The 22527-nt window shown below is 38.8% G+C and overlaps 1 protein-coding gene across 1 annotated transcript in view; it reads right to left on the bottom strand.

Moving 5' to 3' along the window:
- Nucleotides 1-965: 965 nt before the first annotated feature.
- LOC103088885 (collagen alpha-5(VI) chain-like) overlaps nt 966-22527 on the bottom strand; it is a gene marked incomplete at its 3' end in the record, with an annotated part of 75127 nt that continues 53565 nt past the window's right edge. The window contains exons 29-35 of the mRNA XM_007470647.1: nt 21318-21353; nt 21162-21198; nt 11789-11800; nt 8195-8682; nt 5196-5289; nt 3990-4643; nt 966-1056 (exon numbers count right to left, since the gene is read on the bottom strand). Of these exons, the coding sequence (XP_007470709.1) occupies nt 966-1056; nt 3990-4643; nt 5196-5289; nt 8195-8682; nt 11789-11800; nt 21162-21198; nt 21318-21353 (1412 nt within the window). The remainder of the gene's footprint in view (nt 1057-3989; nt 4644-5195; nt 5290-8194; nt 8683-11788; nt 11801-21161; nt 21199-21317; nt 21354-22527) is intronic.

Genomic DNA, 22527 nt, shown 5'->3' with positions numbered 1-22527 from the left:
GTTAAACTACTAAGTATAAATGAAACCTGACATGAGAGGAACATGTATTTGCATGAATTCTGAGGAACGCTTCATCTTGCCATTTTGGATATATGGGATTTATGGGAAAGACCGCATCTATTTTGAGAAGCTCTTTGCTTAATTTCAATCTGATGGGACAGGGCCATTATGGGCTAACTCTGGGCTTTCACAGGCTGTAGTCAGGGATCCAAGCTTGGTGAAATAGAAAAACATAGAGCAACCAAATGGGCCATTATCTTTCTGTTTGAGGTTCAAGTCCATTCAGATTAATTATTTATATTTTCACTCAAGATAAAATTTTAAAGAAAATTATTTACATGTGCAATGATATTGTGGGGTCTTTCATGCTGTTTTGGGAATGAAACAATGAATCACATGGAACCCCATACTTCAGTGAGACAAGACATTGGGATAAAATGTAATAAGCGCCTCAGCAGAGGTGTAAAAAGTTATTAAAAAAGGAAAAACTGTGGATTTTGACTGAGAGTAAAGATGGGCTTTGAAGAGGAGACAGGTTTAATCAGGGACATGAAGGATGGGTAGGGTTTCACTGGAAGGAGCAGGATCCCAGGCAGTGTGACCAGAGGTCCAGGAAGGGGAACTCCTGGACCTCTGATCACACAAGGCAGACAAGGGTCTGGAACTCAGAGCTTATGATGGGGAGAGATGAGAAGTAAGGTTGAGGTGGATTGAGACTGAATTCTGGGGTAAATTTCAATATGGAAATTTCTGAGGAAACCATGAATTTTAAAGCAAAATTGTAATAAGCTCATGAGGATGTTATAAAAACATCAATCCTGAAAGCATGCTTGTGTGCAACTACTGCTACAGAAAATGGAATACATGAAGAGCCTTTCCTTCAGAGACCTTATCTGCCATCAGGCAGTTACACACCCCTCAGTCAATCAATAGTCACTTGTAAATATCAGAGCTTTCTAACTCACAGGAGATTGATACTTTGATTATCCTCTTCCTTTGAATTGATGAGTCTGCAGATGTTCTCAAGCATCAGTGGTGGGTACTGATTGAATCCTCCTATTGAGAGAGGAAAATTACAGTTAGATTTTTAAACTAGAAATTGTATTTGCTAGGGGAAGAGAACTCCAACAGGAATCTTCTTGAAGTGATAAATGTCACTAAAGTATTTCAGCACAATTTGGCTTGGGTGAGAACAGAAAATAGTAGCAACTAGAAATAACATTCAGAATTTGATTTTAGAACATTTTGCAGCCAAAGAATTACTGGGGTCATGGAAATGGACCTCCTCAAGTTGTTCATTTAAGGGTTAATTGTGATGCAGAGACACGAATTCCATATGTTCAGGCTAACATAATTTTATTCTGATCCTATAATACTTTTTCACTCAGACTTATGTTAATAGAAAAAGTAATATTTTATTACATGATGCTATTTCTGTGCTTCTGCACCAATTAACACTGATTTCCTAGGAGGAAAATAATCACAGGAAAGATTTTAGCTTACTGACCTAAATAATATGTTCCTTTACTTCTTTCTATTGTTGTTCTATAAACTGTGGAATACTGAGAAATATATAATTTTCCCCTCATTCAGGAAAATAAATAGGTTTTAGTGAAAGGAAATCTTTGACCATTGAATGATTGAAGACTCCGTGAAAATACCTCACAAAATGTTTATGGTTTTATAATAATCATATTTCTCTTGTTCTAAGATGAGCATTTTTTTCTATTTCTCTGAAATGAGACTATGTCTTTTAATCAATTGCAGTTGACAGTTGCTATTGGTGAGGAAGGAATCGTGATGCTATTGTTATCACCTGTGCATGTGGGAACAACAAATGTGCCAGCACCAAAACTTGTAGAATTGGGGTCAGCAGTTTAGAAAAAATTCCTGGAAGTATTAGTAAAGGAGACTTTTAACCTCTACAGACCAAGTGGTTATGGGAAGACAGTGAATTGGATGTGTTTAACAACATTGCTTAGATGGAAATCAAAAGTAAGCTAGCTCTAATAATTGCAAAGCCTAATTTAAGAGCCTAGCAAGACCAGTTTTGTGTTATTTCATAGAGTCTTTTTAAAGTGCTGCTCCATTGGGATGCACTGACATATACACACTATTATACATAAAATGGATAACTAATAAGGACCTACTGTATAGAACAGGGAACACTTCTCAATACTCTGTGATGACCTGTATGGGAAAAGAATCTTAAAAAGAGTGGATTTATGTTTATGTATGGCTGATTCACTTTGCTGTGCAGCAGGAGCTAGCACGGCATTTTAAATCAACTATACTCCAATAAAAATTAAATTAAAAAAAGATTTTCTAAAAAAATCCATCATTGATCTTGATGGTATAAAGAAAAATATTGCATGGGAAAAGATGGGTGTCAATGACTCTGAGTCAAGAAGGAGTTCACAAAAGTCAAATTTTGACTAGAAGAAATTTTAGGAATGCCTTAACCAAGTCTATTTCACATATATTCCCTTGTTATGTACACACAAGAGTGACATATCGTAGTCGTCTAAAAGAACTCTTTCGAAGACTATAAAATAAAAAACTCTAACAGGAAAGTCAGTACCAACATTTAACTGCAAGCACTTTTACTTTCATTTTTCATAATACAATGGTGCATTATACAATGGAAGGCATTTAGAGTTAAAGAAATAACATGATATTCCCAAAGGGGTAATTATTGGATTCTTCAGTCGAATATGAGTCACAGGAGAAAGGGGAAGCTCCTTCTGCAATGAAGAGTGAACTTCCAAGTGAACTTGGAAGAGTGAACTTCCAAGACGTTGTCACTATGGTGGTATTGAAGATTCCTTGGTGGAATTTTTCTAGGGTGGAAGATTCCTAGGGTGGTGGGATTGGTTCCAACAGAACCTAACTCTACACTTGTCAGATTCCCAGAAAGAAAAGGTTCAGCTCTGATTCCATGGGATCCTCTAGAGCAGGATTTCTCAATCTCAATGCTATTGACATTTTGGGCTGGATTGTTCTTTGCTGTGGGGGGTGCCCTGTGCATTGTAGGATATTTGGCAGCATCCTTGATCTCTACCCACTAAATACCAGTAGTATCCTCTCTCTTAGTTCTGACAACCAAAAGTGTCTCCAGACATTTCCAAATGTCATCTGGGAGGCAAAATCATCCCCAGTTGAGAACCACCTCTATAGAAAGAGCATTTCTCACACCACTTGTGATGAAGGACAAGGTATTTTTATTTCTAGCCTTTTGCAGACTGATACTTTTGGTTTATATCTTGTTCAATGAGACAATGTCCACTGTTTATACACTTGTATAATGTGTTAATGTCAAATTGCTTTAAAAGTTTCTGGATGCTTATTCTCAGTTTCTGTATTTCTTTCTTTACTCATCAGTTTATGGACTAACATGGTCCAATGGGTAACGCTTTGTAGTACATTGGCCTAGAACCTTTCTACTCAAAGTGTGATCTGTGGACCGGAAGCATTGACATCACTGAAGAACCTGTTAGAAATGCAGAATTTTAGGCTCCATCCTACATATACTGAATCAGAACCTCCATTTTAACAAGATTCCTGTGTGGTCTGTGTGCTCAGACTCTTTGGGAGCAGCACTCTCACACAGGTCTCCAGGGTGCTCCAAGGTTGGAAATAAACCAGGTGTAGCAGGGAAAACTTTTATTTAAATGCTCAACCTGGAGACCACCTAAGAGCTGCTAGAACTTCTTTACATGGAGCAAATGTAGCTCAGGAGATCTCCAGTCACTCTGTTCCTTCTAGTGCTGAGATTTTGGCTAAGAGACATTATATCATGAAAAAGGTCTCACTGCATTATGACCAAAGCATAAACAGGGTATAACCAAGATGTGTCCTATTCCTGTCCCTTTTTCGCCATCTAATTCACATATTTTGGTTAGCTATAGATACAGAGGTATGTTAGGTTATCAATACTACTAACAAACACTAATTTATTAAAACAAAGAGTAAACAAAATAGTGACTTACGTCTAACTGAGTACACAAATGGCTTTAAAAACTTCACAACGTAATCCAGGTTTGGTTTATGAATTCTCCCAAGCTGTATCAGATGGTGATCAAGTGGGTGGCTGGCTAGCTCCTCCATGTCCTCCTTATGTGTAGAGCCCAGAGAAATCACAAATATGACATAGCCTTGACACTTGGCCCTCAGAGCCATCTTCTTTAAGAATTCCTTTCTCTCATGATTTTCTCCAGCAGAGACTACAAAGATGACCCTATGTTTTCTCAGTTTGGGTGTTCCTGGGAAGAGATACTCCACAGTCCATAGTAGGGCATGGCCAATGGTGGATTCTCCATTTAGCTGTTGGAGGTAAGTCTGGATGTGCCTCTTCATTAGAGCTTGATTGTCATAAGTTGTAAACTCAAACTCTGTTTTTACCACATCCTTCTTCCTCCCATACCAGGGAGAGTAACTCAACAAGGCAATCCTATCACCAGAGTCTGAGGTTACAGGGTCTGAAGCAATATCAAAGTTGTCAAGCATTGAGCTCACCAAGGCTTTGACATCCTTAAACTCATCACTTGTTATATTCCTAGAATTGTCTAAGAGGAAGGCGACATCCATGTATGAATTTTCAGGTAAGAAAATCTCTTTCTTGCAAGTATTTGGAAAACATTTATCTGAAAACACATAGAGACTTATCATTGGTTCAATGTTGGCACAAGAAGACACTGTTGTTTGAGATCTTCAAGTGAATAAGGGACTGATTACCAAAAATTTATCATCTGATCAATACCTCTTCAATCTCACATCATTTAAATTAATAAGGAATTTTCAACATCCCCATAATTTCTGTGGCCACTAGCAGACAATTTGGGAATGTCTTTTGTTGAAAGCAGATGTAAGTAACATGTATACTTAAAGTCTATAAGACATGTCCAAACTCTTTTAGAAAATATTTTAAATATTTTAGAAGCTTTTGATACAAATTATCAAATTGTCCCCAGGAAAAGCCAAATCAATTGGGATAATCTTCTAAACCAATTTTCACATTCTATGGAAACTCCAAATATTACAGAGATTGACACTCTGACATATGGTATTGAAAGATTGGAAAACTTAAAATAGAATCTACAATCAAAAATATAATTCTTTGATAAAGGTAGATTTAATAACTCACCCAGAAGGCACTTAAGTGTTTCAGCACAATAAATTCTTCTCATTAGTCTTACCATAGCAAAGAGTACAGTGCCGAAGTCTTTCTAATGGTTCATATTCCCCATTTGGAGGAACAGGAAGCACCTGAAATGTTCCCGTGTTGTCAAACTGCATTGAAAAAGAAGTATATGCTCACTTGCTCATTTTCTTTAGTCATCATCAGCAATACACTGCACACACTTTAAGAGTTTGAAAAACACCTAACTAATCACCATCACCTTGCATTGTAGCCCATTGCTCTATTCAGTGCACCTTTATGCATACACACACACACACACACACACACACACACACACACACTCTCCCCCCTTGATCCTAAACATAACCCAAGGAAACATATAGAACAGGTATGAGCAACCCAATTTTATGATGAGGAAACTGCCACAAGTTAACCACAAGATTCACCCACTGGGGTAGATATTAATATCTCATTCTTATCTCCAACCCTGCAATTCTGCACTGAATTTTCACACACTTCTGATTATGCACCAGCTGTTTATGTACTATACATCAGTTTCTGGGGTTGGGTCTTGCAGAAATTTTACATTCACAAGTTTCCTTTAGCTTCTTTAAGTAGTGATTCCAACTATTTCCAACCAATCACACTATCTAGAAGAAGGCATATCTTTCAGATGTCAAGTGGATTTCTCCAATCACAAATTCCAATCAAAAGTTTATTTCATATTACTCAGCCATAAAATAAGTGAAATAATGCCATTTTCAGCAACATGGATGGGCCTAGAGATTATCATACTAAGTGAAGTCAGAAAGAGAAAGATACCATGTGACATCACTAAGGAATCTAAAATATGACACAAATGAACACATCTATAAAACAGAAATAGACTCCCAGACATAGAGAACAGACTTGTGATTGCCAAGGGGGTGGGAGGGGAGGGATGGATTGGGAATTTGGGATTCCCAATCCCAAACTATTATATATAGAATGGATAAACAACAAGGTCCTACTCTATAGCAAAGGGAACTATATTCAATATCCTGTGGTAAACCATAATGGAAAAGTATATAAAAGAGAATGTATATGTATGCCTATATATATGTGTGTGTGTGTGTATGTATATATATATATATATATATATAACTGAATCACATTCTGTACAGCAGAAATTAACACAGCATGTAAATCAACTTTACTTCAGTTTTTAAAAGGTTTATTCCAAAAGGATGTAGACAGAGGACACTAAGTCTATTCAAAATTCTTGGTAGTACACTGCCTGATTTTGTCTGTTTCTTGATTATATTTTTGCTTTGATACTCACTGAAATGGGCAATATATAGCATTCATTCATTCAGACTCAATAACTATATATTGGGCATTTACTCTGTATGAGGCAACATGCAATACAGACAATTTAATTACAATTATAGAAATCTATCATTCCCAGGTGATGAGGGGATTGCTCAATCAACAGAGATGCTCATACTTTTGTTCTTTCTCCCTTGTGAATTTAAAAGGTAGAAAAACCACCCCCTCTGTTTTTCTGTAAAGTGCTGACTGAGCATTTGGTAATATTTATTATCATTCCAGCCTTATAGTTAGAAGTAGCTACTACATTCCTACTCTCTAGTTTTTTATGAAACTGGACACTTTGGGTGTCATTTTGTGTTTGACTTCATTGGTCCCCCATGTAAAGATTAACTGCAACCTTGGTAATCAAGGAAGTTTATTCACAGGAGTCAACCACATGCTCTTCATTCATCTATGCATTCATTCAACAAATATTTATTGAATGCCTACAATGTTAAATAGGTAATATTCTAGGTGCTGGGGATACAGAAATGAACAAAGCAGATAAAATCTCTATCCTACATTCTAGTGAGGGGACATATGCCATAACAAAACCAATAAATAAATTATCTATGTTGGGAAGTAATTATTTTTAGAGAAACTACTTCAAATTCCTACAATCCTTTCTGTCAGGATCTATTCTCCCTATGACTCCTATTTCCAAAATATTCGTGGATATCTTACGAGCAGATTGACTCTCTTCATGTTATAGAGGGCTTTTCTTTTTATAGTAGACATGTGTATTTTGTGTAAAAATAGACCTTTATAGGGCTTCCCTGGTGGCGCAGTGGTTGAGAGTCAGCCTGCCGATGCAGGGGACACGGGTTCGTGCCCCAGTCTGGGAAGATTCCACATGCCGCAGAGCGTCTGGGCCCGTGAGCCATGGCCGCTGAGCCTGCGCGTCCGGAGCCTGTGCTCCGCAACGGGAGAGGCCACGACAGTGAGAGGCCACATACCACACACACAAAAAAAGACCTTTATAACCTCTTGGATGACATAATGATTCCACCCAGGTCTAGGAGCATGTATTTCATGGCTAATGAGTAGATTTTAAAATAGTTGAATAGTAGAGGGAGAAGTTCTTCAGTTTGCGGGGGGAAAGAGGGAAGCACAGATCCCATGAGAATCTGTGAATCCAAAAGTGATGGAACCTCTCTTGGGAAAAAGGTTCATACCCATCAAAGTTTTACACAACATTAAGGGTTCAAAAACCCCATAAACTTCACCCATTACAGGTTAAGACCAGCTGTTCAATGAGATACAGCTAGCAGATGACAGATTTGAGAAACACCAGGTTGGCAGAGGGCTGGTAAAGCATTATATTGACAGCCTTAGTTCAAATCTTGATTTAGCCACTTAATAGCTGTACAAAATTGAAGAAGTCACTCAAACTCTCTGGGCCTCAGTTTCCTGATTTTTAAATGGAGATAGCGTGCATTTACTTCAGAGGGTTGGCGAATGCATGAGTGTGTATGTAAAGCTCTAGGGACAGTGCCTGGTGTCCGGCCGGACCTGAACAAAGGTGGCTGCTATCATTGGCTACTGTGCTTATTAAAAATTGGATTTCATGGACCCTGGCAACAATACGCTGTGAAAATTGCAAAGGGGGTCAAGAGGCCACATCTGTCCCCCTACTCCCCAGTATTCCTGTCCTGCCGGTACTAATATCTTAAAAATAAATACGTTGACCAGGGAAGTACTTACCGCAAAAGCCTCCTCAAGGGAAACTCTTTCATTAAAAGCAAAAACTGCAGGGCTGATATCCAAAGCACTAAACTCCATGGTGGCCGTGATGATGGATGACATACTGGCGGATTGTCCATTGCTAAAAAACACAGCGACTCTCTGCACATTGGCTCCTGCTAACATCCGCTTGAAGATGTTCCGAGCCACAAACTTCATCGAGTTACCAATGTCTCGGACTTCTCCGGAGTTTTGATATTTAATTTGGGAAAGAAGCTGAAGGAGTTGCTTCTTACTATGGTAGTCAGACCCACGGATGAGGTAGTTGGTGTCTAAGTCGTAGGAAACCACGACAACTCTTGCTCCCACAGGGCAATTATTTTCCCTGATGTGAAGGTCATTGACAATAGAAATGATGATGTCCCTCGTTTCATTAAATCTCTGCTCTGTGATATCATAGGACTGGTCCAGGGCAAATACTAGCTCTGTTGGATACACTGGACACTTTTCTACAAAAATGAGAAGCAAAAGTATGAAGTTATTTCACTGGGTCAGAAGCCTTTCCCATTCCCTTTACTCCAGTGATATAGGTTGACACTGAGGTCTGGGAAAATGCAAGTGTCATGTAAACTCTAGAACCAGAGGTACCCACATGTAAAGGGAGGAAAAGACTCTCCTTTGTTAGCCTGAAGGTGTTACCTAAATACAGAGCAGTGATATTTTGCTATACAATGTTCAGACTTCACTGCCCACCATCAGTCTACTATTTAAAGAGAAATTGGAAGGAGCACTTGAGCTGATGGAACTTGCTGTATCCTGATTGTGGTGATGATTACATGAATCTATGCATGTGTAAAAACTGAACAAAAGAGTGAATTTTACTGTATGGAAAATTTTTAAAGGAAACTATGGCTTATCAGAAAATCTGAAGGTAAGGTAACCCTCTTGCACTGTTGGTGGGAATGTAAATTGATACAGCCACTATGGAGAACTGTATGGAGGTTCCTTAAAAAACTAAAAATAGAATTACCATATGACCCAGCAATCCCACTACTGGGCATACACCCAGAGAAAACCATAATTCAAAATGAATCATGTACCACAATGTTCACTGCAGCTCTATTTACAATAGCCAGGACATACAAGCAACCTAAATGCCCATCGACAAATGAATGGATAAAGAAGATGTGGTACATATATACAATGGAATATTACTCAGCCATAAAAAAGAATGAAACTGGGTCATTTGTAGAGATGTGGATGGATCTGGAGACTGTGATACAGAGTGAAGTAAGTCAGAAAAAGAAAAACAAATATTGTATATTAACACATATATGTGGAACCTAGAAAAATGGTACAGATGACCAGTTTGCAGGGCAGAAATAGAGACACAGATGTAGAGAACAAACATATGGACACCAAAGAGGGAAAGTGGTGGTGGGTGGTGGTGGTGGTGTGATGAATTGGGGGATTGGGATTGACATGTATATACTAATATGTATAAAATGGATAACTAATAAGAACCTGCTGTATAAAAAAAATAAAATTCAAAAAAAAATCTGAAAGTTTATTCTCTTCAAAAATCTTCAGAAATGGGGCTTCCCTGGTGGCGCAGTGGTTGAGAGTCTGCCTGCCAATGCAGGGGACACGGGTCCATGCCCTGGTCCAGGAAGATCCCACATGCCACGGAGCGGATGGGCCTGTGAGCCATGGCCACTGAGCCTGCACCTCCGGAGCCTGTGCTCCACAACGGGAGAGGCCACAACAGTGAGAGGCCCATGTACCGCAAAAAAAAAAAAAAAAAAAAGAAAATCTTCAGAAATGATCTACTAATAATGATAAAATCAGCTGGAAGATTTTCATCCACTTATGTGCAAACATTTATTGAGTATCCACCATGTGAAATGCAGGGTAACGTATGCTGTGAGATACATACGAAGATGAACAAATCCAAGTTTGCCCTCGAGGAACCTGTCTGGGGAGGATCATGATATTGAAAGGTAGAGAATGATTATTATTCTTCACAGGGATTCAGAGGACAAAGAGGCTGTTTCCAGAGAGAGAGGATTTCAGGGGCTTTGGGATGACAGCGAGGGTGGCAGGACGAAGGGGGCAGCACAGTGGACCATGGCAGGCTTTCAACAAGCTATTATAAAGATGGGACTGTCTGTAATCTCCAACTCAATCCTAATAGTTTTATGATGACTGCACTTTGGGAATTTCATAGGTAATCTGCCCTATGTATCAAACCAAACTTTTCAAAGTCCTGTTACAGTCTGAACACAGGAAGAGAAAATGAAATTATTTAAAAATTAAGCACCCCCTCATCTACATCTACTCTCCCCAATCTGGCTAACTATCAAAATGCATAAAACTCAAAATATAGCATCTCCCAACCATTGTTACCAGTAACAGAAATAGAACAGGAAATGTTGATTTTGAGATGTATTTTGAATCAAGACATTTTGCTGCGAAGAAATTTTTAAAATATCCAAGCCAATAATGAACAAGAAAATGAGAAAAATGGACTATGCCTTATTTCTTAGCCCTATACTAAAAATGATTAATGAAGTGGTAGATAGCATCTTCAGAGCTGATCTATCATCACAGATTTTCCTGGAAGGCAGCACCAGTTTCCATTTATTTTTAATCTCTCCCTTTCTTAGTGCCCAGCAGGGTACCTGATAAATTTAATTCAAACCCCTGAAGTTTTACTGAGTGCTTAGATTTACTAAGATTTTTTTTTTTTTTTTTGGAATAAAGTGAATGGTGCCAAACTTTGGGATGAGCTCAAAGATCCGGTGGATCTATGTCAGCAGGCCTCTAGGAGACCAGGAGCTCTTGGAGTTGACTTAACCAGCTCAGGGGTGACATCATCCGAGGGGTCTAAGGCACCATGGAACACCGACTGTAGTCTAGGCCCCAAGAAGACCATCCTCCATCCTCTGGGTCAGGCTGACGAGTGGTGGGCACGTGGAGGTGAATGGAGGTCAGAGCGAGGAAAGGAAACATCGCCCATCCAAGGAGCCAGTGTCCACGGACTCAGCAGCAGATGGAGCAACAGAATGGGTCAGGCAGCGAGCAGCCCTGCACTTAATTGCCCAGCAACACAGGACCTACCCCGTGAAGAAAATTAGTTGGAAACTAGCAGGACCTGGAAAGAACAGCAGTGTGAAGGGTCTGGGAGCTGGCGGTCAGCATTTTACAGTTAAGTCCAAACATGACACTTAAAATTATAGTCACAATAAGTGTCTGCACAGAAGGAAGAAGTCTCTTTTCCCATGGGGATGAGAGTTTCTTTTTTTTTTCCTTTGTGAAGTGTTTATTCAAATATTTTGCCCATTTACTTTTATTTTTTTAATTTATTGAAGTATAGTTGATTTACAGTGTTGTGTTAGTTACAACAAAGTGATTCAGTTAGACATACATATATATATATCTATTTTTTCCCAATTCTTTTCCCTTATAGGTTATTATAAAATATTGAGTATAGTTCGTTGTGCTATACAGTAGGTCCTTGTTGGTTATCTATTTTATATATAGTAATGTGTATATGGTCTTGTCAGAATGCAAGAATTATTTCAGTAAGCTGCATAATATGGTAAGAATACTCACCTTTCCAGCAAGCTATAAAGAGGAGAGAGAGAAAAAGAGTCTGTTACATTTTTGGAATGCTGACTAAAAATAATCCAACAAATAAAATTTCAACAAAGTTTAATATTCTGTTTAACTCTAATTGCAAATGGGGCTAGTTTCTAATAACAGGAAGGATGGAGGAGGGTGGACACAGAAGTTTATATTTTGTGGATCTTCCTGACATTTCCTCCTTGTGAGCTGTGGCCAGCAGACATTAGCAGAATTCTGGTTGAAATTTGAATCACTGATCACTTGTTTTAGAAAGAGAACAGATGAGCCTCTGATTAAAAGGTAAGATAGCTAAAATTCAATTTGTTTTGTCTCTATTTTACAGCCTTCTGAGAGCCATTCAACAAGGCAGGACTAAAATATGGGGTTTTATTTTCTTCCCTGATGAACACCTTGGGAACCTCTATTTTTCTTCAGAGCTGTGGAGATTTCCAAATGAACTTTGTCTCTGCTAAAAAAAATACAGCTCCTGTGTTTGTGTGATCTTGTATCCAGACTGAGGGAACCCCCTGCTTTCTCCCGAGCATCTGGTTTCTCCAAGTGATTTACCTGGTAAGCATGAGGTGTAACAGGGGGAAATATTGGCAAATCTTGAAGAAAGCACAGACCTGACAATTTCCATGTTCATTTTACTCAATTCCTAGGAAGGAAATGAATCACTCTGAGACAATAAAAGATTTTACTAGCCCTGGCAACAAACTGGTCATCCATCCTGCTGGCCCACAGCCCACAAACACCCTCACATCAACCCTAGGAACATTTTTGTTTGTCTTCATCCTACAGTTGCTGAGATGCTGACTGCCAACAGAGAGCACACAGAACTCACGGCCTCCTCTGCATCTCAAGGCCTGAAATAGATCTCTCTTCCTGACTGAGAGAAGTCCCATTTGTTAACTTCCAGCCCAGCTGTGAGGCCAGAAGAACAAACTCTAGAATTAGGTGCATTTGTCTGAGTTTCAGTCTGGGGAAACTACTTGACCTCTTTTAGGGTGTTTCTTTTTTTTAATTTAGTTTTTCCTGAAAATTCTCTTTCTTATGTCTCTCCGTCTAAGACTCCAATTACTTGGGCCCTCCTGTTTTATTCCCAACTTCCCTTTCTCTCTCCATTCTCCCCAGCTTCCTGGATCTCTTACTTTATTCTGGGGGAAGTTCCCACCCACCATCCCAGGGCCCTCATGCCAGTGCGCCTGGAGCTGCTGTAGGGCTGAAGAACAAACATGGTGCAGCAGGAGTCCAACCTTGCAGGGCATCTGAATTAGCTCCAAAGGCCTGTCACCCAAACCCCTATCTCAGTTCTGCATTCTAGAGTTCCATGCTCTCTGATCAGCACCCTGTCTGGTTATAGACTCTGCCCACTCCCCGACAACCCCCTAATTTCCTGGCTAACTGCTTTCATGCAGTGAAAGTGCCCTCACACCCCAAATCCTCCAAGATAAGGTATTCACCTCCCTGCCCCTTCCACCCCTTGGGTCTTCCCTGATTTAGATCACACACTCCTCTCCCTACAATAGCTCTCCCCTTGTCCTCTCCCTGTGTCCCAGGCTGGTTCTCACCTCCTCCCTGTGCTGGAGAGCCTTTCAGCTCTCAAGTGACATCTTTGACATGGGATCCCCCACTCAACCTTGAAGTTTTCTCCACTGGCTGCTTCTTGCCTCTTTCCAAGTTGCCCACACTTGGTGGGACTTCCTCATCTCTGCAGTGCCATTTTTTCTGGTGTTGGGCCCACTCTTTTTGCTAATGCACCTCCCTGGGTTCATCCCTTGGATTTCTATTTCTGTCTCTCTAGTTTCACATCCTTTGGAAGCTCATTCATCCCTGCGGCTCTAAGGATGTTGGTAACTCCAGCTTCCATTCTGCCTGTAGATCATTTCACTTTAGGGTCTACACAGCATTCCTCTGCCTCTGAAATGTTTAAACTCATCACTTCTTCCTACCAATAGATTTTCTTCACAATTCTTCCTCTGCCTTCTCATCCACAGTGGTACCAAACCTCTCCCACTGTGGACTTAGAGTTTTTATTTATTTATTTTAAATTTTATTTTAATTACTTATTTTTTTATACAGCAGGTTCTTGTTAGTTATCTATTTTATACATATTAGTGTATACATGTCAATCCCAATCTTCCAATTCATCCCACCACCACCTCCTCCCCGCTGCTTTCCTCCCTTGGTGGCCATACGTTTGTTCTCTACATCTGTGTCTCTATTTCTGCCTTGCAAACCAGTTCTTCTGTACCATTTTACCAGATTCCACATATATGCATTAATATATGATATTTGTTTGTCTCATTCTGACTTACTTCACTCCATATGACAGCCTCTAGGTACAACCATGTCTCTACAAAAGACCCAATTTCATTCTTGTTTATGGCTGAGTAATATTCCATTGTATATATGTACTACATCTTTTTTATCCATTCATCTGTCAGTGGACATTTAGGTTGATTCCATGACCTGGTTATTGTAAATAGTTCTGAAATGAACATTGGGGTACATGCATATTTTTGAATTATGCTTTTCTCAGAGTATATGCCCAGTTGTGGGATTGCTGGGTCATATGGTAATTCTATTTTTAGTATTTTAAGGAACCTCCATACTGTTCTCCATAGTGGCTGTATCAATTTACATTCCCACCAACAGTGCAAGAGGGTCCCATTTTTTCCACACCCTCTCCAGCATTTATAGTTTGTAGAGTTTGCCATGACGACCATTCTGACTGGTGTGAGGTGATAACTCATTGTGGTTTTGATTTGCCTTTCTCTAATGATTAGTGATGTTGAGCAGCTTTTCATGTGCTTCTTGGTCATTTGTATGTCTTCTTTGGAGAAATGTTTATTTAGGTCTTCTGCCCATTTTTGGATTGGGTTGTTTGATTTTTTAATATTGAGCTACATGAGCTGTTTATATAATTTGGAGATTAACCTTTGGTCCGTTGATTCATTTGCAAATATTTTCTCCCATTCTGAGGGTTTTCTTTTCGTCTCATTTATAGTTTCCTTTATTGTGCAAAAGATTTTAAGTTTCATTAGGTCCCATTTGTTTATTTTTGTTTTCATTTCCATTACTCGAGGAGATGGGTCAGAAAAGATCTTGCTGTGATTTATGTCAAAGAGTGTTCTTCCTATGTTTTCCTCTAAGAGTTTTATAGTGTATGGCCTTACATTTAGGTCTTTAGTCCATTTTGAGTTTATTTTTGTGTATCGTGTTAGGAAGAGTTCTAATTTCATTCTTTTACATATAGCTGTTCAGTTTTCCCAGCAGCACTTATTGAAGAGACTGTTTTTTCTCCATTGTTTATTCTTGCCTCCTTTGTCACAGGTTACTTGACCATAGGTGCGTGGGTGTATCTCTGGGCTTTCTATCCTGTTCCATTGATCTATATGTCTGTTTTTGTGCCAGTACAATACTGTCTTGATTACTGTAGCTTTGTAGTATAGTCTGAAGCCTGGGAGCCTGATTCCTCCAGCTCCATTTTTTCCCCTCAGGATTGTGTTGGCTATTTGGGGTCTTTTGTGTCTCCATACAAATTTTAAGATTTTTTTGTTCTAGTTCTGTAAAAAAATGTCACTGGTAATTTGAGAGGGATTGCATTGAATCTGTAGATGGCTTTGGGTAGTACAGTCGTTTTCACAATATTGATTCTTCTAATCCAAGAACATGGTATATCTCTCCATCTGTTTGTGTTATCTTTGATTTCTTTCATCAGTGTCTTATGGTTTTCTGAGTACAGGTCTTTTACCTCCTTCAGGATGTTTATTCCTAGGTATTTTATTCTTTTTGTTGCGACGGTGAATGGGATTGATTCCTTAATTTCTCTTTCTGATCTTTCATTGTTAGTGTATAGGAATGCAAGAAATTTCTGTGCATTAATTTTATTTCCTGCAACTTTATCAAATTCATTGATTAGCTCTAGTAGTTTTCTGGTGGCATCTTTAAGATTATCTATGTATAGCATCATGTCATCTGTAAACAGTGACAGTTTTACTTCTTCTTTTCCAATATGTATTCCTTTTATTCCTTTTTCTTCTCTGATGGCAGTGGCTAGGACTTCCAAAACTCTGTTGAATAATAGTGGCGAGAGTGTCCATCCTTGTCTTGTTCCTGGTCTTAGAGGAAATGCTTTCCGTGTTTCACCATTGAGAATGGTGTTTGCTGTGGGTTTGTCGGATATGGCCTTTATCATGTCGAGGTAGGTTCCCTCTATACCCACTTTCTGGAGAGTTTTTATCATAAATGGGTGTTGAATTTTGTCAAAAGCTTTTTCTGCATCTACTGAGATTATCATATGGTTCTTATCCTTCAGTTTGCTAATATGGTATATCACATTGATTGATTTGTGTATATTGAAGAACCCTTGCATCCCTGGATAAATCCCACTTGATCATGGTGTATGATCCTTTTAATGTGTTTTTGGATTCTGTTTGCTAGTATTTTGTTGAGGACTTTTGCATCTATATTCATCAGTGATATTGGTCTGTAATTTTCTTTTTCTGTAGTATCTTTGTCTGATTTTGGTATCAGGCTGATGGTGGCCTCATAGAATGAGTTTGGGAGTGTTTATTCCTCTGCAATTATTTGGAAGAGTTCAAGACGGATGGGTGTTAGCTCTTCTCTAAATGTTTGATAGAATTCACCCGGGAAGCCATCTGGTCCTGGACTTTTGTTTGTTGGAAGATTTTTAATCACAGTTTCAATACTTGTGATTGGTCTGTTCATATTTTCTATTTCTTTCTAGCTCAGTCTTAGAAGGTTACACCTTTCTAAGAATTTGTCTGTTTCTTCCTGGTTGTCCATTTTATTGGCATAGATTTGCTTGTAGTAGTCTCTTAGGGTGTTTTGTATTTCTGTGGTGTCTGTTGTAACTTCTCCTTTTTCATTTCTAATTTTATTGATTTGAGTCCTCTCCCTCTTTTTCTCAATGAGTCTGGCTAATTGTTTATCAATTTTGTTTATCTTCTCAAAGAACCAGCTTTTAGTTTTATTGATCATTGCTATCATTTTCTTTGTTTCTATTTCATTTATTTCTGCTCTGATCTTTATGACTTCTTTCCTTCTGATAACTTTGGGTTTTGTTTGTTATTCTTTCTCTAGTCCCTTTAGGTGTAAGCTTAGATTATTTATTTGCGATTTTACTTGTTTCTTGAGGTAGGCTTGTATTGCTATAAACTTTCCTCTTAGAACTGTTTTTGCTGCATCCCATAGGTTTTGGATCACTGTGTTTTTGTTATAATTTGTCTCTAGGTGTTCTTTGATTTCCTCTTTGATTTCTTCAGTGATCTCCTGGTTACTTAGTAACTCATTGTTTAGCCTCCATGGGTTTGTGTTTTTTACGTTTTTTTCCCTGTATTTCATTTCAAATCTCATAGTGTCGTGGTTGGAAAAGATGTTTGATATGATTTCAATTTTCTTAAATTTACCAAGGCTGATTTTTGACCCAAGATGTGATTTATCCTGGAGAATGTTCCGTGTGCACTAGAGAAGAAAGTGTGTTCTGCTTTTTTTTGGATGGAATGTCCTATAAATATCAATTAAATACACCTGGTCTATTGTGTCATTTAAAGCTTGTGTTTCCTTATTAATTTTCTCTCTGGATGATATGTCCATTGGTATAAGTGAGGTGCTAAAGTCCCCCACTATTATTGTGTAACTGTCACTTTCCTGTTTTATAGCTGTTAGCATTTGCCTTATGTATTGAGGTGCTCCTATGTTGGGTGCATATATATTTATAATTGTTATTTCTTCTTGGATTGATCCCTTGATCATTATGTAGTGTCCTTCCTTGTCTCTTGTAACATTCTTTATTTAAAGTCTATTTTATCTGATATGAGTATTGTTACTCCAGCTTTCTTTTGATTTCCATTTGCATGGAATATCTTTTTCCATCCCCTCACTTTCAGTCTGTATGTGTCCCTTGGACTGAAGTGGGTCTCTTGTAGACAGCATACGTATATCATCTATCTATCTATCTATCTATCTATCTATCTATCTATCTATCTATATCTATATCTATCTATCTATCTATCTATCTATCTATCTATCTATCTATATATATATATATCTTGTTTTTGTATCCATTCACTAAGCCTGTGCCTTTTGGTTGGAGCATTTAATCCATTAATATTTGAGGTAATTATTAATATGTATGTTCCTATTACCATTTTCTTAATTGTTTGGGGTTTGCTTTTGTAGGTCCTTTACTTCTCTTGTGTTTCTCACTTAGAGAAGTTCCTTTAGCATTTGTTGTAGAGCTGGTTTGGTGGTGCTGAATTCTCTTAGCTTTTGCTTGACTGTAAAGCTTTTGATTTCTCCATTGTATCTGAATGAGATCCTTGCTGGGTAGAGTAATCTTGGTTGTAGGTTTTTCCCTTTCATCGCTCTAAATATAACATTCCACTCCTCCCTGGCTTGTAGAATTTCTGCTGAGCAATCAGCTGTTAACCTTATGGGGGTTCCCTTGTACGTTAGTTGTTGTTTTTCCCTTGTTGCTTTTAATAATTTTTCTTTGTCTTTAATTTTTGTAAATTTGATTACTATGTGTCTCAGTGTGTTTCTCCTTGGGTTTATCCTGTCTGGGACTCTCTGTGATCCCTGGACTTGGGCAGCTATTTCCTTTCCCATGTTAGGGAAGTTTTCAACTATAATCTTTTCAAATGTTTTCTGAGATCCTTTCTCTCTCTCTTCTTCTGGGACTGGTATAATGCAAATGTTGGTCCATTTAATGCTGTCCCAGAGGTCTCTTAGGGTGTCTTCATTTATTTTCATTCTTTTTTTCTTTATTCTGTTCCATGGCAGTGAATTCCACCATTCTGTCTTCTTCCAGGTCAGTTATCTGTTCTTCTGCCTCAGTTATTCTGCTATTGATTCCTTCTAGTGTATTTTTCATTTCAGTTATTGTATTGTTCATCTCTGTTTGTTTGTTCTTTAATTCTTCTAAGTCTTTGTTAAATATTTCTTGCATCTTCTCAATCTTTGCCTCCATTCTTTTTCCAAGGTCCTGGATCATCTTCACTATCATTATTCTGAATTCTTTTTCTGGAAGGTTGCCTACCTCCACTTCACTTAATTGTTTTTCTGGGGTTTTATCTTATTCCTTCATCTGGTACATAGCCCTCTGCCTTTTCATTTTGTCTATCTTTTTGTGAATGTGTTTTTTTTGTTCCACAGGCTTCAGGATTGTAGTTCTTGTTTCTATAGTCTTCCCTCTGTAGATGAGGCTATCTAAGAGGCTTGTGCAAGCTTCCTGATGGGAGGGACTGGTGGTGGGTAGATCTGGGTGTTGCTCAGGTGGGCAGAGCTCAGTAAAACTTTAATCTACTTGTCTGGTGATGGGTGGGGGTGAGTGCCTCCCTATTGGTTGTTTGGCCTGAGGTGACTAGCAGTGGAGGCTACAGGCTAATCATGCTAATCGTGGTGCTAATCGTGGATTCTGGGAGTGCTCATGCCAAGGAGTACATCCCAGGACTTCTGCTGCCAGTGTCTTTGTCCCTGCGGTGAGCCACAGCCACCCCACACCTCTGCAGGTGATCCTCCAACACTAGCAGGTAGGTCTCATTCAGTCTCCTATGAGGTCACTGCTCCTTCTCCCTGGGTTCTGATACACGCACTACTTTGTGTTTGCCCTCCAAGAGTGGAATCCCTGTTTCCCCCAGTCCTGTTGAAGTTCTGCAATCAAGTCCTGCTAGCCTTAAAAGTCTGATTCTCTGGGAATTCCTCCTCCCGTTGCCAGACCCCCAGGCTGGGAAGCCTGACATGGGTCTCAGAACCTTCAATCCAGTGAATGGACTTCTGTGGTATAATTGTTCTCCATTTTGTGAGTCACCCACTCACCAGTTATGAGATTTGATTTTATTGTGATTGCACTCCCCCCACCATCTCATTGTAGTTTCTCCTTTGTCTTTGGATGTGGCGTATCTTTTTCAGTGAGCTCCAGTGTCTTCCTATCAATGATTGTTCAGCAGTTACTTGTGATTCTGGTGCTCTTGCAAGAGGGAGTCCTTACAGTTGTTTTCAACTTGTTTTTGTTGTTGGTCTTTCCTGGCCATACACTTGCAAGGACTACATTTTTATCCAGTCTCCTATAATAAGTCTTTCTGATTTTCCCATTTTCCATTCTTCTGATTGTGATTGTATAGGCATGATTATAAATTGAAATGGAAACATGAAGAAAGACAAATCACCTAGAATTCTACCACCCTAACACAATACATGGTTACATTTTCCCAATTCCTCTTCTAGTATTTGTTTCTATGTATATATATTTACCTATATGTAAAAATGAAGAGTCAATTTAATTTTCTAGTTTTTAATATTTTTCATATTTGTGCGAGTCTTCATAAAAATCATATCTGCTTAATATTTTATCAGAGCATGATGGACTATAACCCAATTATTCTATAAGTATAAACAGTCTACATATATAGTCATTTTTCTCTAATGAATAATATTTCAACAACCTCTGTACCTATAATGTTTTTCCTTTATTTCCTTAGCATAAATTTCCAGAAATGAGATCACTGGGTTTCTTTCTACCTCATATTCTCTTTGATCATAACGAAAGACAACCTCTCTCTTTGTTGACCCTGCTTTATTCCTTTGCTGAAACTACTCTCTTTTTTAAAAAATTAATTTTATTGAAGCATAGTTGATTTACAATGTTGTGTTAATTTCTCCTGTACAGATAAGTGATTCAGTTATTCATATATATACAGGTACACATTATTTTCCATTATGGTTTATCTCAGGATAGTGAATATGCTTCCCTGTGCTACACAGTAGGACCTTGTTGTTTACCCTTTCTATATGTAATAGTTTGCACCTGCTAATCCCAAACTCCCAATCCATCCCTCCCCACCCTCCACCCCCTTGGAAACCACAAGTCTGTTCTCTATGTCTCTGAGTCTGTGAGACTACTCTCTTCCTGCTTCCCATCACTTCCTATAACCAGATTCAATGACTTCCATTCAAGCAGCCTTCATTAATTAAGTAGCCAACCAACCCCAGATCCCCATGTTCTTCTCTTTAACACCATGCCCTCCAGGCCTTTGTACATAATTGTTATACTAGTGTGAGCTGAGTCACACACCTTTTGAGTTGGTCACTCATTGTTTCCCACAGGCATGTTTTCTCTCCCTCTAGGAAGCACACCTCTGAGATAAGGCATGTGCCTTTTCCTTCCTCCTTTGTTGTGAGCTGTTCCCACAGCAGGCACTCACAGCAAGCCTGCTGCCAAGGACATATGGTTTCTCCACCAGTGAGTTCAGCCTACTGATTCCACATCCCCACACTGCCTTCATCCTAAGTGCCCTCACTAATCAATGATGCTCTACAACACACAGATACTCACGACTATGGTCCTGCATGAACTGGATTAGATCACATTGCTGTACATGAAAAAGGAGAGAGAAAATAAGAAACATGAACACAGTGAATTCCAAGTGGCCATATTCATTTCCCAGTGAACAGGTTGCATTTTTGTGTGTGTGAATAAGGTGATACATACAGAATATACCCGCTGCCCTGCCATGCCTTTAGGGCCCTGGGAAAACAAAAACAGAGCAAGTTATTGGTATGTGAATTGGAGTCTTCAGTGCTCTTCCCCCACACACTGAGAGTATAAACCTTTCTGTTTCAGTGTTTGATCAATTAAGCTAATGTCTACCTAGACTGAACTGAATGATTTTTCTAGGATGACAAGAAGGAAAGAAACAAAAGTACTTTTTAAAGATACTTGTACTGCAGATAGAACATTTAGAAGGCATTTCTCATAATAATACTTAAAATTATAAACAGCAGGCTTCCCAAAGAGTAGCATGAAGGAGAAACATTTACTGAAGTATATTTAAAACACTGGCAGCAGCACACAGCCTCAACATATGTGAAAAAAAGAAAGACAATTACATAGCCAAATGGACATTACACAGAAGGAGAGCATACACACTAAGCTCATAAATGCTGAAGGTGATGGAGGAAAGGAATACAGATAATTGGGTGAGATGAGTCAGGGAAGGCTCTAAACACAATCAGCTGCCTTTCTTGACAGTGTGAGCTTTTCTCATTTTCCTTTTTATCAGGATCAGCCTTCTTGGCAGTTTGTTCTTAATGTGTTTGCACATATGAATCCCTTTGGGCAGCTTTTAAGTATTATTATGAGAAATGCCTTCTAAATGTTCTATCTGCAGTACAAGTATCTTTAAAAAGTACTTTTGTTTCTTTCCTTCTTGTCGTCCTAGAAAAATCATTCAGTTCAGTCTAGGTAGACATTAGCTTAATTGATCAAACACTGAAAGCTAGGATGTTTGCTGACTTCAGAAAATGCTGTCACACGCTCATGATTGCTGTAAGATTTCATTGACCCCTCAGAAGCTCATCCATGAATGTCAGTGTAAGAACCTCTGTTCTAAATGACAACTGGGCATCTGTCCATCCATCCGTCTATCCATCTACCCATCCATCCATTCATCCATCCATTGAACAGTTAAGTGTCTGCTGAATGCTGAGGTGGCCCACTGTGTGCTGCTGGTATTAACCAAAACTGTCATGGCATCCATGATTCTACCCACTGGGGGCATATTTTCTTCCTGACCCAAATCAAGAAATATACATCTCACTAAAAGATTCAGAGTCTTATTTTTCCATTTACAAGTGACAGCAGAAAACAGAAAAGAATGCACAACCATTTAAACAGAGAGAAGAAGAGTTTCCAGCTAATG

Source organism: Lipotes vexillifer, unplaced genomic scaffold, assembly GCF_000442215.2.
Source record: "Lipotes vexillifer unplaced genomic scaffold, Lipotes_vexillifer_v1.1 scaffold418, whole genome shotgun sequence".
In the NCBI taxonomy this organism is placed as follows: domain Eukaryota; kingdom Metazoa; phylum Chordata; class Mammalia; order Artiodactyla; family Lipotidae; genus Lipotes; species Lipotes vexillifer.
The sequence above is the reverse complement of the archived record's forward strand: the minus strand, read 5'-3'. Positions and strand labels throughout refer to the sequence as shown.